This window comes from Doryrhamphus excisus, linkage group LG19 (genome assembly GCF_037039965.1).
Source record: "Doryrhamphus excisus strain RoL-2023G ecotype Guam linkage group LG19, RoL_Dexc_Guam_v1.1, whole genome shotgun sequence".
Taxonomy (NCBI): Eukaryota; Metazoa; Chordata; class Actinopteri; order Syngnathiformes; family Syngnathidae; genus Doryrhamphus; species Doryrhamphus excisus.
In genome coordinates, this window is record NC_136375.1 from 13,973,628 (window position 1) to 13,992,322 (window position 18,695).

An 18,695-nucleotide genomic window follows, 5' to 3' on the forward strand; every position below is an offset into this window, starting at 1 on the left:
TTCAAGAGGCATAAAGTTTATGTTGCCATGACATCGACCAAGCTAACCCAGCAAAATGTGAAATAAAAGAATCTCACTGAGGAGAGAATGTCTGGCAATACATCTCCATGGCAACCACCCAACAAATAACCCTCATTGAAGGATTTGAACAATCCCGCTTGTTGTCCCGTGCTCGTTATTAGATTAGCTTCCAAAAATGTAAGAAATGGCGGAGAATCTCAGAATGCTGAGACCGACTAATCCTGGGAGGATTTATTTACAGCTGCTTGGAGACAGACGTTACATTATTTAACAGATATTGATTTTCAATCAAGAACACATGAATTAACCAGTATGTTTATGTAGACCTTCATTTGGCTCATTATTAGTGCATGCCGCTTGCTATATCTTATTTCTCATGTAACATCCATATATAGCCGTCCCAAAATGAATGATTACTATATTAGCATTCAATCATTGCTTCACTTTCTCTTCTAACTCAACCCGAAACATCATTTTTCAGATGCCAGGTGTTTTTATTTTGCAGGACTATGGTGGTTGTGTCATAGTAAAGGTAATAACACACATTTGTTAAATGATATTTAACTATTTCAGGTGTCTACTCACTCATTGCTGACTACATTAAACATGACATATTTTTCCACAGATGCATAAAGGAGCGCTTGCTCAATTATTACTCGTCATGTAGAGGTTAAATGAGGAACTTGGATTTTACGACAGTTTCATCCCAGTTATGGCACGGCTAGGTTACAAACAAGCCTACCCGGAAAGCCCGCGCATTCCCACATTACACCACAAGATGGCGACGTCAAAATAATGATGGCGTCGTCCCTATGACGTTGAACTCTCGTCATTTTTAGCACCCGTTCACCTCCTCCCGTGTCGTTCGAAAGACGAGTTCGATTTTTATTCTTAGCACACTTTAGGTGAACTAAACTGCCCGTTTTGATTGTTGTTAAGCTCACCTCCCTAACCTTTACAATGGCGGTGTACGTGGATGCCAGTTAGTATCCCTAATGTAATTGGAATGACGTTAACGTTAGCTTGCTGGTGTTATCCGCTACCATAAGACCCTTCAATTACGACATTTAAGGGGGCCACGCCGAGGGAATATTCTGCTTTACTGGAAATACAGTTGGTTGTTAACACCGACTATCTTCGTTCCGTAGGTGTGTAGGAGATACATCCCCGCTGCACAGGTGCTCCACTTCGCCCAGGCGCTCCTCTCCGCCCCTCTCCGCCGCTCATTCGCTCCGCCGAGCGGCCCGGATGTGGCGCACAGGAGCGCTGCTTGACTGACTAACATGGCGCTGGCTCGCACGTAACGTTGCCCGCCGTTATTATCACAATCATGATCATCATTGCATGAGAGGGCCACAAACCACGGGATATGTGAGCTGCTCGATCCGGACGAGCGGGTGAGTGTACATTTGATTTATTCCATTTTGACGGATTGTGGCGGAGCTCCGGCTGTTGCTGCTGGTGGATGGTGGAAGAAGGAGGGGGGCGGGGGGGTCAAGGGACGCTCGCCGCCGGGAAAGGCGAACTGTTGGTCGGTTTAATGTGCCGGGTTTCTGTCCGAAGTGCAGTTGCGCACGGCCGGTTGTAACGATACCTCCATGCGGAAAGGAGCTGTCATTTTGGCCGGTCGGTGTTGTTGTTGTCATGGCTGGCAGCCTCGCCGAGCATCGGCCGCTGTCCTTGGTGTTGAAGCTGGCGTGCATCACACCCTTTCTGGGTCTTTTTTTGCACCATTTTTGTGAACGTGCATGTCATGTTGTCATGTTTGCTGCTTGTTATCATCGAATTAATTGCTCATATTGTCTATTTTTAGGGATGTACTGCATGTGTGTAGCTCCCTTGTAGCTGTTATTTTTGCTCTGATTATTCCACCTGTGTCATGGCCACATCCCTGCTTCTGCATCTCTCTTAGTAGGATGCAAGAAGACTTTGTGTACACACATCCTCCAGTGTGTGTTTATCCATCCGTTTTCTACATATACATGCTGCTGGAGCCTATCCCAGCAGGCTGTTGGATGACAGTATAGGGTACGTACAGACCATTCTCTCACATTTGCACAAATTAGAGCCTTCAATTAGTCCAACATGCAACACATGTCTATCCGAAACCCTAGATCTCCATCCTGCAAGGTCGTCACGCCAGCCACAAGGCCCACTGTCCCGGTGTATGTACTGTATACGTGTGGCTGCAATGTAGGCCAGCAGGTAAATAAAGGACAGGGACAGATGGCTGGGGTTCAAGTTCACCCTGGCTTTCTTTGGGATTAAAATGTGGAGACGAAAATTAAAAGTGGTGGCCGGGCCCCTCTTCAGCTGGGGTTCCCCTCCTAAGCTCATAATCGCCCTGAGCAGAAGCACCACCGCTAATGGAGGTAATAAGTGCTGCAAAACACAGCCCAAGCTCTTCCAACAGTGCCTGCTTTATTTGTCCTTGCAGTGCATGCAGGTTGCATACTTGGTTTCCATACGTACTTGCAGTATTTGCTCAACTGCAGAGGGTACCAAACATGTATTTTGGGTAAGGCTGCAGTGTCATATTTGTACAAATGCATTAAAAACAAAAAAAAAAAACGGTTGCTGAATGCTGCAAATATTGCACATAGCCACCGTAGACTTCAGCTTTACAGATGCCATGTCTGCTCTGGAGGTGCTGTGTGGTGTCGGAATGAGATGCTGTTCATTCAGTTTTTGCCAAATATTTGGAATAATATCACATTTTTTATTCATGAAGCTCTGCACCTTTTCTTTGGAAATTTCAGCTTTACAGATGCCATGTCTGCTCCGCGGGTGTTGTGGTTAAAATGTCACATATTGTAAAGTTACATGCACACATTTTATAAAACACATTTCCAGAGGGGGCGGCACGGCGGTCGAGTGGTTAGCGCGCAGACCTCACAGCGAGGAGACGAGGGTTCAATTCCACCCTCGGCCAACATAGGTGTGAATGGTTGTTTGTCTATGTGCCCTGTGATTGGCTGGCGACCAGTCCAGGGTGTACCCCGCCTCTCGCCCCAAGACAGCTGGGATAGGCTCCAGAACCCCCCGCGACCCTCGTGAGGAAAAAGCGGTAGAAAATGAATGAATGAATGAATTTCCAGAGGGTAGAAAACCAAGAAATTCAATTGTGCCGATTATTTGGGGTATGGTGACAAGTGACTGCGGCTATCTGGGTTTTATCTGCACTGAGATGTTGACAAAACAGCCATTCCTTTGCCATGGAGGACATAGAAATGTGTGTGTGTGTGTGTGTGTGGTGGAAAAATCTGCCACACGCTTAGTTTTGACTTGAGCGTGTTGATTTAAATGCCATTGACCCTGTCCAATAAGCATATTGATGGCAGCCTGTCCCCCGCCCACCCCCATCCAATGGAGCATGAATTCTAGAGTGGCATATGGCGCCATTTCATCAACATGACATCGTCGTCGTGGTTAAACCTTGTAATGTACACGCCGGCTCCTCCAGCGTGCACTAATGAGTCCTAATGTGTTGCATGCTAAATTCTTCCCCGAAACACGTCCTGGGTGCTTGCGCTTGGTAGCCGAGTTCATGTGGCATGCAAGCACGCTTGCCAGCTTGCAGGTTCTCAGCACCGGAGCTTTACATAATGATCAAAGCACCCTGCAGGAGTGCTAATAATAATAACTTCACATTCTGCCTCTCGTGCAGGCCCTTTTTCTCTTTCTGGATGCTTAGCAGTTATCTACTGCTGACCAATTACATAAGAGTCCTATGTGGAATCGTTTCACCTGGAGGAGGAAGATGTTACATCATCGGGTCCTCAATCATCAGCACCGACCCCACGTGCCGTTGATGTACACCGCCATCTTTGCTTGTTACCAGTCTGTGTTTAAACAGCAGCCGCCTTGTATGTGATAAGACGGAGAAGAATAAGAGCACAGATGATGAAAAGGAAATACAGACCATGTGAAAGGGTGCATCACATGGTTGACTAATTTGAGGGGGGGGCATCATCAGAGCTGGAATGAGGTTTTATTGAGGGTACAGGTGGACCATACGAAATAACAACTGTTGTTGACCCAACAGCAACCTTTAATTCTTAAAGCTTGGCTAATCCACCTGAGATCAACACTCTCAGACGGCCGGGGCTTTCCTTGACAAGCCAACACTGCCACCAATTAGCTTGTCTCGTTCAATGCCGCTCCTTTTTACGATGCTTTGTATGGATCTCTTCTCCTGTGGCCTCAGACGTTTATTTCCTTACCCGAGACACGATAGAAGAATCTATAAAGATAGAAGAACAGGTAAAAAAGAGGCAGCTAATGAAGACACGGCATGGACACACCTATTCCGCCTCCAAAAAGCCAGCAAGGCTCGATGTCCATCATGTGAGCTGCATATGAAGGACATTGTTATTCTTCTTAGGAACATTGTTACGTCCTGGGGGGCATCTAGCTGGGGGGGCATGTTCATGTCCTCCGTGAAGTCATGAAAATCGAATTATCATGTTGCTTATTCCGTTAAAAAGGTACTTTTTAAGGACGCACCAGCATGCAAACACACAAAGACCTCGTCCAAATGCTTCCACCCAATTGTTTTTTTTTTTTCAGAGAGACACGTAACCTAAATCCTCTTCACATTTCTCGGCTCAATGAGGCTGTTCTACTTCTTTCTCGTGTCTGTTGGAAGAGCCTGTGTGTGTGTGTGTGTGTGTGTGTGTGAGGAGGCCCAGTGAAGCCTGAACACCCAACGCTGCCTTGGGGCCTCGGAGCATTGCATCTGCCTCTGCTGCCCCCACTGCCTGGCCCTTCAGGCTGAAGTGGTGGTTTAGTTTAGCATCACTGCCAGCATGCGGCGTTGGCGGGCCGGTAAACGGACCCGCACGGACCTGGAGAGTGCTAGCAGTCGGAGCCTAATTCCGGTTTAATCGCCATTAAAGCGATACCTGTTTGGAACAGGCGTGCAAAGAAAGCCAATTGCGGCGTCTGTGTCCGTCCCTCCCGCCTAAAGCTCGTCTTGCTGCTTTATCAGCAGGAACAATAGCAAGTTTTAATCATCCACGCATGTAATTAACAAAGCAAGGCAAAGCCGTCTCACTTGCTGCGTATCTACCGCCCTGAGCGGCTTCATGGAATAGAAAAGTAAAAAGATGAAGCAGACTGAGGCTCAGGGACTTTATTAGGAGCCAGTCAAACATGGCTGGCGCGCCAACAGGAAGTGTCAGTCGTTATAGCAACGAAGTAGAAGGAGGTCATGTGCTTTCTTTGCTACATTGTGCTCTGAGGGGGGATCATGTGATTAAGAAAGCAAACGTGTCCCACCCAAAACGAGCTTCACCAAGGAAGCAAACCAACCAGTCCAGCAAGGCAAACAAGTCAACCTTCCACTGTAGAGAAACCACATATGCCACAGGAGGGGATAGGGACAGAGAGAATGAAGGGCAGACTCACATGCCCAGACACCCAAGGCTATTTGAATCAGGGGAGAAGCATGGGGAGGACTTGTTTTGGTCACAAAGGGCCTCCAGCGTCAGTGCCACAGAGTTGATACGACTTGATACAACTTGGTAGAAAGGTGCCTGCACCCGTAAAATGATGCTAAGCTAGCACTGAGCTAGATGAGCAGGAATGAAACTATTTCTCTCCGTCACTGATGTGCTAGCCGAGGGAATTGGCGCGTCCTGAAGGAATCGGTCACATTGGCAGCCAGCGACGGCGAGCACGTGCCTGCTTTGTTGGGTGATTTGAGATCAGTCAGGTGGAATGCGGCTCTCCGTGATTCATCACCAACCCCCCGCTGGGGCTTCAACGGAAAGAGGATGCCATCTTATATCGCTCCTCGCCATCATCCGCATGGCGTTCACCACGAGGGGTGGTCATTGGACAGCTGTACACGAGGGTTGTGTAACCTTTGACCCCACTCTTATGCTGCCTGCTTGTTGCCATGTGTAGAAGGAAGTGGCTCAGCATCAAATAAGCATAGTGGAGAATGGGGGTGTCACCAGACCAGACGATACAGGACTTTGGGTCTATGAGAATGAGTTAACATTTAACATTACTTTAAAAAAATATAACCAATATATGACAGTATAGTAATTTCTACTAGCTTACACTCTTCTGCACTCTGTGTGTACACTAGCGGCCCTGCCTCCACCCAATGAGACAAAGAGAGTGTATGACAGAAGCCCTCACTCCGTTCATGCCCTTGTTCCATGGAATAAAGACGCCAAGGTGCTGACAGTGACCGCTCCTCCAGCCTGTTTGTGCGATTAATTCATTTATTAAAGGATAAAATATGTAATTTGAAAAAAAGTTGTAATATTATGAGAAATTAAAGAATTATTGTATCTTATTATTATAATAAAGTCAAAATATCATAATAGCATATTTTAATGAGAGTAGCATATTATAATAGCCAAAATTGAATTGATTTAATATTTCTAAAAGTGTCACATAAGGACTGTGGATGATGAGCAAGCCCCCCCCCCCCAAAGTGGTCTGGTCTCGATGCCACTGTAGACAGGATGTGGTGATGTCTTCCCAGCAGTAACGCTCCCAATTACACACAAAGAAACAGGTCTCGTTCATTCATCAAGCTAGCCGCTTATGACCTGCATGCATTCCCCAGATGCTCGTCTTTTCTGCAAGATGCGCCTCCATCCTCTGCAGCCAAAAGCTGTCATCCGGCCTAAATTTAGCTCGGAAGCCCGAGCATCAGCGAGTGTGTGACGTGATGCTTGTAGCATCTCCATGTCGCCTTCAGCCAACACAACCTCAGGCTTAACAAGTCTTGTTAACCTCCTGAGTGTGTGTGTGTGTCAGCAAGAGCATGCAATGGTAGCGTACACGTGCAGAGCTGGGGGTGGGCAGGTCTGTTGCCGCTAATGACGTAGCATGAAACCAAAGCGCACAGATGGGGCGGCTGAATAGATTTTCAGCGGTTATCCAGTGACACTGCTGTGCCCTCTTTGATGCGCCACCGAGGGACGCCGGCACACAAAAAAAACCTAAAAAACATCCGAACAAAGATGGTTGCTGACGTGCATGGCGTGTTTAGCACTCTGCAACCTGCAGCTGCACGCTCAGGCTCATCAAGTACGCAGGGGTGTACCCAGTCTCTCGCCCGAAGACAGCTGGGGTAGGCTCCAGCACCCCCCGCGACCCTCGTGAGGATAAGCAGTAGAAAATCATTCATTCATTCTAATGCTAATCATGCTAATCATACACCCCTAGAACAATCTATACTGTTATGCAAGCTGTACACTGACTACTCTACAGTACATACAAGTTAGTATGGACTCTCTTTTAGCGTATCACCCCCCCACCAGGGTGGGTTTAATCCCTCACGTTGGAAAGAGCTGCCATAGACTGATTGCCACGGGTACCCCACCCACTCCCACATTCACGGACACAGCGGCCCTAATCCCGGCGTGTTATCTCAGCGCATCAGCGTGTGAAGTCATGTGGACCGGTATGAGTCTGCAACCCCCCCAACCTTGGCTCCGGAGCTTCATATTGAGCACCATTTCCATTTTCAGAGGAATAATGACACTGGACATTGCTATTTTAGCAAGGTCGTCTGAAAGGGATGCCTTTTCTTTGGCCGTGGGATCTGTTGTGTTCGCTGCTTTTTTTTGGTTCATGGAAAGCGTAGTTGTGGCCACTCAACGTACACCATGTTGATGTTGATGTTCATACCTAATAGCATATAGCTATTCTACAATGTGCAAATCAGCACGTGCGGGTCTTGTGTGTGTATGCACGTAGACCAGCCGTGTACAAGGGGCTGTGACCGGGCTTTGCCTTCATGTTGTGGCTACTAGACTCTACATATTCAGTAGCGTATGTTCTCCAACGTCCAACCATGATGAATAATGCACCGTGCTTCCCAAAATAGCTGTACAAACATGTCACGACAGTGGACAGCTCCCAAAATCTCTCAGAGCGTAGACCAGTAGCAGAGGGTCACTGTTGGCCTTCAAGCTCGGGACACGCTCACCTCCTCCTCACCTCCTCCTCACCTCCTCCTCACCTTCTCAGTTGCGTTTTAGCTGGAGTACGGCCACAGCTGGTGAGAGGCGGGTTCCACCAGCTGGCTGGACTGGTGGCCAGCCAATCCCAGGGCACATATAGACAAACAACCATTCCCACCCACATTCATACCTATGGACAATTTGGAGTGGCCAAGCTAACGTCTTTTTGGAATGTGGGAGGAAAGCGGAGAACCCGGAGAAAAGCCACGCATGAACTCCACACAGAGATGGCCGAGGGTGGAATCAAACTCGGGTCTCCTAGCTGTGTGACCTGCGCTCTAACCACTCGGCGGCCGTGCACCTCTTACTACTATTATGATTTATTAAATAAAACAATAAAAGCCTGTCATTGGCTGGTGCAGTTTACAGTTTAAGATGTGTAGCGAAGCCTGTTTTTATTTTACACGGTGTATAGAGGGGGCAGGCTGATCTCGCTCACATGCCTCTTCTGTCGACAGGTGACATTCCCATCAGCAGGTTGTAGGGACACATAGGACTGTTAGAACATCACTTAGCTTAGCGTCTAGTCTCATGGATGGAAACTAATTTGTTCAGTTTGTGTTCTAATCGCGTCAATCTCACCCCATTTCACATGACTTACTACTGCTTGCTCCTCGCAGCAGAACCAACCCCCCCCACACCCCCCCGCTGCTACACTCACTACAGGATTACCACAACCTCTGCTGCTCAAGATGGCAGCAATGTAGGTCAACAGGTATAAGCTAGAGACAAGCAGAGTGGAAGAGGACACGGCGGGGATGTAATCACCGCACAGGCAGGCTGAGTGGATGGTGGAGGGCGGGGATGAAGGCTCTGATCAATCTTTTACAAGTTTGGAGTACACCCACTTATCTTACGTCTGCCATGTGTGGGCCGAGCCTGTTTTGTCAAGATAACGCAGCGTATTGTCCCGAAAGAAAAACAGACACAAGACACCGCTTCTATTGGTGTGCTCTGCCAATCACGAGCAACGTAGCTCACCTTGATTGATCTCTGACTATTCAACTGGTAACATATACAACACATCTACCTGGTAAACTTTGGAATTACTATACTGGATACTCAACACCAGTATTTCATGTTGACAGGTCATCCTTCATGGCAATAGTAAAGATACAAGTTGATGATGTAGATATAGACATCTTAGGGAGGTCATGCTTCATGGGAATAGTAAAGATACAAGTTCATGGTGTAGATATAGACATCTTAGGGAGGTCATCCTTCATGGGAATAGTAAAGATACAAGTTGATGATGATGTAGCTATAGACATCCTGGGGAGGTCATCCTTCATGGGAATAGTAAATATACACGTTGATGGTGTAGATATAGACATCTTAGGGAGGTCATGCTTCATGGGAATAGTAAAGATACAAGTTGATGATGATGTAGATATAGACATCTTAGGGAGGTCATCCTTCACGGGGATAGTAAAGATACAAGTTGATGATGATGTAGATATAGACATCCTAGGGAGGTCATCCTTCATGGGAATAGTAAAGATACAAGTTGATGATGTAGATATAGACATCTTAGGGAGGTCATCCTTCACGGGGATAGTAAAGATACAAGTTGATGATGTAGATATAGACATCTTAGGGAGGTCATCCTTCATGGGAATAGTAAAGATACAAGTTGATGATGTAGATATAGACATCTTAGGGAGGTCATCCTTCATGGGAATAGTAAAGATACAAGTTGATGATGTAGATATAGACATCTTAGGGAGGTCATCCTTCATGGGAATAGTAAAGATACAAGTTCATGGTATAGATATAGACATCTTAGGGAGGTCATCCTTCATGGGGATAGTAAAGATACAAGTTGATGGTGTAGATATAGACATCTTAGGGAGGTCATCCTTCACGGGGATAGTAAAGATACAAGTTGTGTGTCATTTGAGACAGTGTCTATTCACCAGTTCATCTTTGTCGATTGATGCCAGCTGACTGATGTCGTTTATGCAGTCGAACCAGACGACCTGTAGATCACGATTGACGTAATGGTCATCACCTCAGTTTCATCCACAAATCTTAACAAGCATATTTTGCTTTGTCTTTGGCTTTTTGTGCCAGGTTTGTATTGCAAGCGCTCCGACAGGAGCGTAGCAGCCAGAGACCGGAGCACATCAAGAGTGATGCTGTTGAGTCTGAACCATGGTCTCCTCCCAGTCCGCCAGTGCATGGTCACATGACCTTTTGCGCTTTAAAATGAGGTCACGCTGGCATTCCTCGGATGCGTGTGTGTGTGTGTGTGGCTTTCCGGGGATTAATGCAAACTGCTGGAAGCAAGCGTTTGGTGTAAACCAGACAGGATGGTTCTATTGTCAAAATCCGCTGCTGGGTCATCTGTCAAAATTGGCGGTTCTGTTTTTGGTTTTGTAACCTTGGCTCAAGTGAAAGGGATTGATGTGGTGTCAACAACACCGTATTACCCAGCTCATCAACTATTAACCTCCCCCATAGACGTCACCCTGCTGCCTCACAAGACCAAATCGCTTTTTATTTCATGCGTTTTCCTTTCCAATCAGATCAATCATGTTCTTCTACTTCAATTACTATCAGTGCTCCAAAGCTGCTCTCTCTGCAAAAGCCCTCCATCTTTTTACCTCCCAGTCCGAAACCACTGTCCTCCACTTAACACCAGGAGACAGCCTTTCCTCGCCCAGGTTATCAATTATGAAGTTGGGCCTTTTAACAGGATCACACCAATAATGGCACTAGAAAGCTTTCAAAGAACCACCAGCAGGTAGTATTACTTTCTTTGGAATTTTGCACAAGTCTCTTATCTATGTCTTGTAAAGATATAAAACCAAGAGGCAGCTAATGAATGCACGTCATGGACACACCTACTCCGCATCTACTGTCCATCGTGTGAGCTGCATATTATTATTCTTCTTAGGAACATTGTTACACCCAAGAACTACCTTCCTGGCGTAGTGACACCTGGCCACAGCACAGCGGCTAGCAACTGGTCGGCTAGCGACTAGCTTCAGCACACACTGCCTCCCAATGCCTCAGGCCGCTAGCCAAAGGTAACGCTACATATTGGAGCTTTTTGTTTTGGCCTCCTTTTCTATGTTGCTATGTGACATCAATGCACCCAGTAAGGAAGCCCCCCAAATACTTCAAGTATGACATGTTAGCATCCATGTAGCTGGTACTACATGCTCACAGCATGGATAGAAAAGCTTGCTGCAGCCTTTTGGAGCATTCATTGGCTGCCTCTTTCCACCTCTTTTCCTATCCTTCCAAGGCACGGAGAAGAGGATTATGATGATGGGCAAAATTCCAAACAATGCACCTGAATCAAATCAACTTGAAGTGATTGTCCTGTGAGTGATTTTGCAGTGCTGTACATTTAAAGTATGCACAGTATTTAAACATGCAGTACAAACATATTGATTTCCTATTGAACGTGGGACATGCTGGAAGTATTTTCTTGTACCTCATGCACGGTGTCTTAATCATAGACTTAATCATCCACTCCTTGGCCATCAAACACACACACCCACATGCACAAACACTCCCCCTCCACCACACAGACTATTATAAAGATATCTGGCACAGCATGCCCTGCAGGGTTGCCAGTCATTGCTTTTCAGCATCTACTGACCAGCTAGTGTCTATTCTATGTCTGTTCAGTCTGGCTCTACATACAGATGTTTGCCCCAGGGCACTAAAACCAGCAACACATGGTGGCGTCTTAGCCTTGCGTCATTTAGAATGGAGTACCACGTCACCAACTACCACCTGCAGGGTGTTTGTCCTACCAGGTGCTTATCAGTACCATAGCATGAAAATGATGCAAAATCAACTGTCATACCTTAACATGCCTGTGTACGTCTCCGTTCAGTGACCTCGAGATTCTGGCTGTGGGTTCAAAAACATCGTCATCAAGCACTGTGGAAATTCAGAGTCATCAGTGCTCAGTATCCAGGAGTTTTATCTACCTCTACTTGCACTTTAAAATGTTGCATACTGTTGTTTACAATTAACTATCAGATCAAATTAATAATTACCAAACCCATAACTGCGGTGCTGATATGAAGGAACACCTCATCTCATCTCATGAGTCTGAACTGCACATGATATTTGTAGTTTGCTCCACGGTGAGTGGAAAAAGAATCCCGTACGCGTGCACACAAAACCTGGTGAGATGTGAACAAGAAAAGGCTGAGGGCCAATGAGATGTATGTCTGCCTGGCTGAAGGAGGAGCTTAGCTGACACTTCCACAGTGATCATGTACGTTCCAAACTAGCCTGACAGGTGGCGCCCTCCTTCTGTTACCATGGTACCATAATTCCACTTATGTCTCTCTATTTAGTGTGCCCCCGTCACCCCGCCCCTGCCCTGTCCCGCCTCCAGAGGGCTCCTACATACGCCCCCTTGCATGCACGCAAGACCTGGGGTTAGACCCTTCAAGGTAGCGTTGGATATTTATAGCTCATGCTTGTAGAGGGAGGGGCGTGTCTCTTGTGTGTGTGTGTGTGCGTGTGTGTGAGACCATTTTAGCCATCGAACACATTTTCTTGCCCCCGCGACTCCCATACAACATACTGAAGCAGATCTCCAAAAGGGTGTTCATATATAAGATCTTCTTTACAAACCATAACCATGCTGATACCCATCACTGATAGCTTTCTGATATCTTCTTATTAAATACAGAAGGAAGTATAGTTAGCACACACCTGGACGGAAGACAGACTGTTAGAAATGAGGACGTGATGATTAGTCCATATGAAATATCATGACATGACTACAAACACATCTCGAGAGACTGCTGACCAGACCAGATTTGAACAAAGTCTAATGAAAAAATATTGTAATCTACTCATTTCATTTCTACTAGCTTACACTCTTCTGCACTCTGTGTGGATGCAACCGGCCCCGCCTCCACCCACTGATGCAAAGCAATTATATGACTGAGATCTCACACGGTTCACCATTGTTCCATAAAGCATCTTGGTGCTCGTCCTGCTACAATATTTTGCTAGCTGGCGGTGGACAAGAGGTTAGGTCACACAGTCAGTAGATGGGAAGACCTGGGTTTGATTCTCCACTTGGGCATCTCTGTGTGGAGTGTGCGTGGCTTTTCTCCTCCTCCATTCCAAAAACATGTTAGCACTCCAAATTGTCCATAGGTATGAATGTGAGTGGGAATGGTTGTTTGTCTATATGTGTGACCTTGCCTCTCGCCTCAAGTCAGCTGGGATAGGTTCCAGCCTACCCCCGCCACCCCAATGAGGATAAGTGGCATAGAAAACAGATGGATGGATGCACATGCAAAATAAATAGTAATAAATTGACTTTTTACAGTCAGGCAATGCATACGCCACCAAAGCTGTAAGTGATTTGATAGATGTGGTTTAGCCCAGCTCCCATATGGTCTCTGTACAAGGTGGTCCACCACAGTGCCGGGCCGGTCCGTGTCCCGGCGAGCAGCCAGGCGCCATCACAGACCAGAGCAGCTGTTTCATTCTCTTGCTCCCATCTTATCTCCTACGCCAGGCCTTTTTGTCCCCCACCAAAGACACGCTGGCACCAGCGTGCGTCCCCGTGTAGCGTCTGCGAGGTAGAGCGGGACACCATCTGCGAGACGCTTTGTTCTGTTTGCGCTACAAGTCGCGGCCAAAGTCAAAGGCTGCTCGCTGTGGGATGCGACCCGGTCAAACGGAGTTAGGCAAACAATGAAAGCCAAACGGGACACGTCCGGGCTTAAAGCTGTCTGGCCGAGCCTTGACGCGGGCTGCTGGCATTGCACTTTTTCACACCCGTGTGTCTCACATTTCGACTTACCAGGGCATACAGACACGGAGAGTCACGGAAGAAGCAAGCTTGTTGTCATGGCAACGACATCTCGGCCCTGGATCTCACCTGAATCATCCCCCCCAGGGAGGCCAAGGCAGGGGGTACTCATTGTTATTGTGTTTCTAGTGAGTCATGGACTGACCCATGGCTTGTCCGCAGCGCTGTGATTGGTTGGAAGACACTGTCCATTTTGTCCCAGGTGAGAGCGCCACGGAAAAGGTTTGGTGAAGTCAGTCGTCATCTGGCTCCCAACCTCTCATTGTGATTTTGAGGTGGTGCTGCGGAACCTCCCAGCGTGTTGGAGCTGTTTACACGGCTGCTGAACAGCGTGTCTAACTCTTTTTAAGCCAATTAAATCAGGCGCAAGTCTGGAGGGAACAAATCCATGCAAAAGGGAGTGGAACCGAGTGGAACCGAACGGTAGCACTACAAAGCAGAACAAGACAAATTCTATGACACAAACATGTTGTCATGTTTACCGTCCCCAAATCCAATTAAGACCACCTTTTAATGAAAGTACTTTCTCCTCCACTGCAAATGATTAGCCTCCTTGTGTATCCCACACTGGCCTTTGTCCTCACACATGTCATGGATGGAATCATCTTGCATCTTCATTGCAACTTTTAAGCTTCTCGATAGCACGCGTAACGGATGCAGAATCAACCCAGAAAATGCTCAGGGTGCTCACCTCCACCCGTTCATGAGAAAAATGTTGGCTGATTTACGCACTGATGTGGTGTTTTTTTCTGCCAAATCAATGACACCCAAATCACCAGACGAGACCATCACGAGGTGGAGTCCACGAGGACGAGAACAGCCAAGATTTTAACTTGAATTTTTAAGAAAACTTTTTTTTATTAGAGTTGAAGTTTACAAGAAGTAAACTGGAGAGGCTAACTAGTCAGCTCGCCATGCTAGTCCCTGCAGTGATCTCCTAGCCTGCTCAATGTGACGTAAACAAAGAACAATAGAAATGTCAAAGTGACTGTAGGGGTGTTATTTGAGGTCTAGAGGGCTCTAATCATGTTAAAATTCCATAAACAAGTTTTACTGTGAAAATATTCTGTTGATTAACATTGAATCTTACTTTGTGGAAACAGACTTGTGGAGTTTACAAGAAATAGAACTGGAGAGGCTAACTAGTTAGCTTGCCATGCTAGTCCCTGCAGTGATCCTCTAGCCTGCGCAATGTGATGTAAACAAAGAACAATAGGAATGTCAAAGTGACTGTAGGGGTGTTATTTGAGGTCTAGAGGGCTCTAATCATGTTAAAATTCCATAAACAAGTTTTACTGTGAAAATATTCTGTTGATTAACATTGAATCTTACTTTGTGGAAACAGACTTGTGGAGTCTGGAACCAATGATTTAAGCGTCATAAGGGAGGGGTGACCGTCTCAAGAATCCAAAGCAGCTATTTTATCTTTTTCACGTCATATATTGGTTGTGGGAATGTTTTATTGCCTAAAATGAGCATGGGTTGCTGGTTTTTAGATGACACACAGGTACACACACACAACTAGTTTTGTCCCAGGCGGGGCAGGGTCCAGTCCAAGTGATGCCAGCAGCCAAAAAGGGGGGAATGCCTGTGGAGGCTCAGATGGTGACAGATGGTTTGGAGACGAGCAGCCTGGGAGTCAGGATCTTTGGCCTGGGATGACTCAGCCCTTTTGCCGTTGAGCATGTGCTCCCTCTGTGTTTGTGGTCGTCGTAGAATCCATGCGTGAGTGTGCTTTCCGTTTGTGTCCGTATGGCCTATGATGCTGAGTCCGTGAGATTCTGCATCAAGCTGTGGTCCCACGTTGTCGGTCCACGCTCACGTTTGGGGATGGCAAACACTCTGGCGTTGCCGTCTGCTGTAGTTTCCACTCTCATCATGGCCGCCCCCCCTTTGGAAATGTACTTACTGACGGGACTGATCTGCACGTCAATATTCTGCTTTGTACACAGGCGCTAAAAGTGGAAGCGAGGTGGTGGGGGTCACGGGGGTTTTAACTGGACGCCAGCCCAGACGGGGGAGGCTTGCCTGAGCTTGCAGATCAGCCACAAAAAGGAAGGCTTGGCTTGCGTTATCTAAGGGGACACCTGTGGAGACTGTTTACATCTTACCACGCTAACAGATTCGGGTTTTTGCTCCAGTTTTTCTGATGTTGGACCCGAGAGACCACCCGGCTTCCTATCTGAGTTCTATTTATTTGTAAAGGTTGTCCAAAAGGAGAAGATTAACCAATCAGGTTTCCAGCCCAAGCCCTGATTGATTCATTCATTGTTTATGTGTGGGAATTCTGTGCCACTTTGGTCCTTTATGGCGCTTCATCGGATCCAGACCCGGACGCAATAAATGGATTCAATGTCATGTGGAATGTTTTTGTAGTTACAGCATAGAAAACCTTTCTAAATATACCTTTTAACAATATTAGAGCCTGCAGACATGAAGTAACAGCCCTTATTATTTATTGTTTACTACACATTGCAACTCTTATGCTGCTAGCTAGCGAGCTAACCAGTTAGCCTCTGATTTATTTCTTGTAAACCTAAGAAGCCAAAAACATACCACTTCCACAGGGAATGGGAGGGTTTTTTTGTCATAATTTCATAATATTACAAATGTATTCCCCTAAAATTGTGACTTTTTTCTGAATACTTTGACGTTGGTTATTCTGCTAAATTTCTGCCAAATATTCAGTTTTTTCTTCCAACTATGTCACTTTTCTTTTTGTACATTTTCCTCTGGTAATATGGTGACTTTTCCCATAAAGGCTTGTCTTTAACTTCTCAGATGCTATTTTTCAAAAGTGACATGATTATTTGTGCTGTCTTTGTATTTTTGCTTTAATATGTCAACAATATGCTGCTAAGATGACATTACAATAACATTATACATTATGCTCCTAATATGTATGACATGATATTGGACCTATAGTGATGTCGCGCCCATTCCGGTTAGCAGCACTTGCACACCAAGACGCAATATTTGTATAAAGGAGGCGTTTGAAAGCATAATGGGAATGTAGTATGAGTATTCGGGATGAGTATGGATGGGTCCAGCCAAGGAGGGGACAAAGGCTCCTGGAAGGGGCAAGACAATGGACTCCTTTCACCGCCGTGGCATTTTGTTACTGTGACACCACGCAGCGCATGCTGGCGTCAAGTTGAAAAGTGCACGTGACTCTGATTGTGGCTTGGCAGATAGAAGTTGTCTTGTTCTTCCGCCATGCGCACCAACTTGGCAAGGAGCTTTTTTTCCTCCTGCTGTTTGTGTTACATAACCAAAGTGGACTGTTGGCTTTGTGCTTCTTGTTGTTTGTCTTTTTTTCCCTCTTTGCATGTTTTGCTTGTTCTTGCCTTGTTGTGTCCCGCAGCATGGCAAAGCTGGACTTCAGCGTGCCACACGACCGGAAGAATGCATGACAGTCACGCTTGAAGCGCTTGTTAGCGCCAAGCTGTCAGACTTGGAGCTCCACGCTGTCAAGTGGCTGCCTTGTAATTCTTGTGACTCTACCTTTCTACCATGAAAGCAGCCCTCACAGACTCACTAGCATGCACCAACAATCATCTCTTTCCCTTTGTCTTTGTCAGGTTTGTCAGGGTTTTCCAGCATGTTTGGGAAGAAGAAGAAGCGGCTGGAGATCTCGGCTCCGTCAAACTTTGAGCACCGGGTGCACACGGGCTTCGACCCGCGTGAGCAGAAGTTCACCGGGCTTCCCCAGCAATGGCAGAGCCTCCTGGCCGACACCGCCAACCGACCCAAGCCCATGGTGGACCCCTCCTACATCACCCCCATCCAGCTGGCGCCCATGAAGGTAGCGTGACCGCACGGCTTCCACCTTCCTCGTCTAACTCCTCCACTTTGTCCCCGCTCGCTTGGAGCCCACCTCAGCCCTGCAGATGGTTCACCCGTCTGCATTGTTTTTACGCTCAAGCTTGTCTGCTGTCCTTCTTAAGCACCATCTCACATGTGTCTCACTATCCACCTCCAGTCATCCTATCGGAGAGCCCCCTTTAAGCCTGCACGAACCCTAATTCGACATGAAACATAACTTAACTGCTTTTTACTTCAAATATTTGGAGTGCAGATATATATATATATCTGCAACAAGAGAACCCATATTGGAATAGAGAGCGCATGCAGAGGTAGATGCAGAGAGGGCCATCTCCAAACTACATCAACCGGATCTGTCTTTTCATTAGAGCATTTTACTCTTTGCTGCTGACCCACGGCATGGGGGTCCAGCTGATTGTTTTCATTGGCCCACGCCACATTCTAAACAACTCTTTTAACACTATTAAACACACCGACTACTGCAGCAAACATGGACAAAGAGGGGGCATAAAGACACAAATACCAGAAGAAACATTGCTGTTTACCAGAATAAGTTCCAAATATAGGAAAATAGGAAAAGATCTCTATTAAATAATAATAATAATAATAATACATTTTATTTGTATAGCGCTTTTCAAAATACTCAAAGACACTTTACAGAAGAATGGAGTTGAATAAAGCACGTAAACACCAAAATAGAAGACACACCAAAATACAACATTCATTGGTTAATACACAGTTAAAACATGAGTAAAAGCGGGGCGGGGCACAGCAGTCAGATATAAAAAGTTAGACATTAAAAACTATTGTACAAGAATATATCAGAAGAATCATATTATGAGAAAAAGCAACATCATTTTAGCAGCAGGACGTTGAAATATTATATATAAAATACAAAGGGTAAAAAAATTTAAAAAGTTGTCTTTTTTGCAAAATTTTAAAAAGTGCAAATATTACGGCAAGAAGAAGTTGAAATAGTTGGAATATGACAACAAAAACAGTCGAAACAGGATGAAAGATGTGTCATTTGACAAGAATAAAGTGAAAATATG

At 46.1% G+C, this 18,695-nt stretch overlaps 1 protein-coding gene across 2 annotated transcripts in view; it reads left to right on the top strand.

Moving 5' to 3' along the window:
• The first annotated feature begins 1,009 nt into the window (after window positions 1-1,009).
• The window catches only part of pak5 (p21 protein (Cdc42/Rac)-activated kinase 5), a 41,195-nt gene continuing 23,509 nt past the window's right edge, over window positions 1,010-18,695 (top strand). For both annotated transcript variants that reach the window (XM_058056797.2, XM_058056798.2), the window contains exons 1-2: window positions 1,010-1,418; window positions 17,400-17,623. In XM_058056797.2, coding sequence (XP_057912780.1) covers window positions 17,420-17,623 — 204 coding nt within the window. In that variant the 5' untranslated portion in view covers window positions 1,010-1,418; window positions 17,400-17,419. The remainder of the gene's footprint in view (window positions 1,419-17,399; window positions 17,624-18,695) is intronic.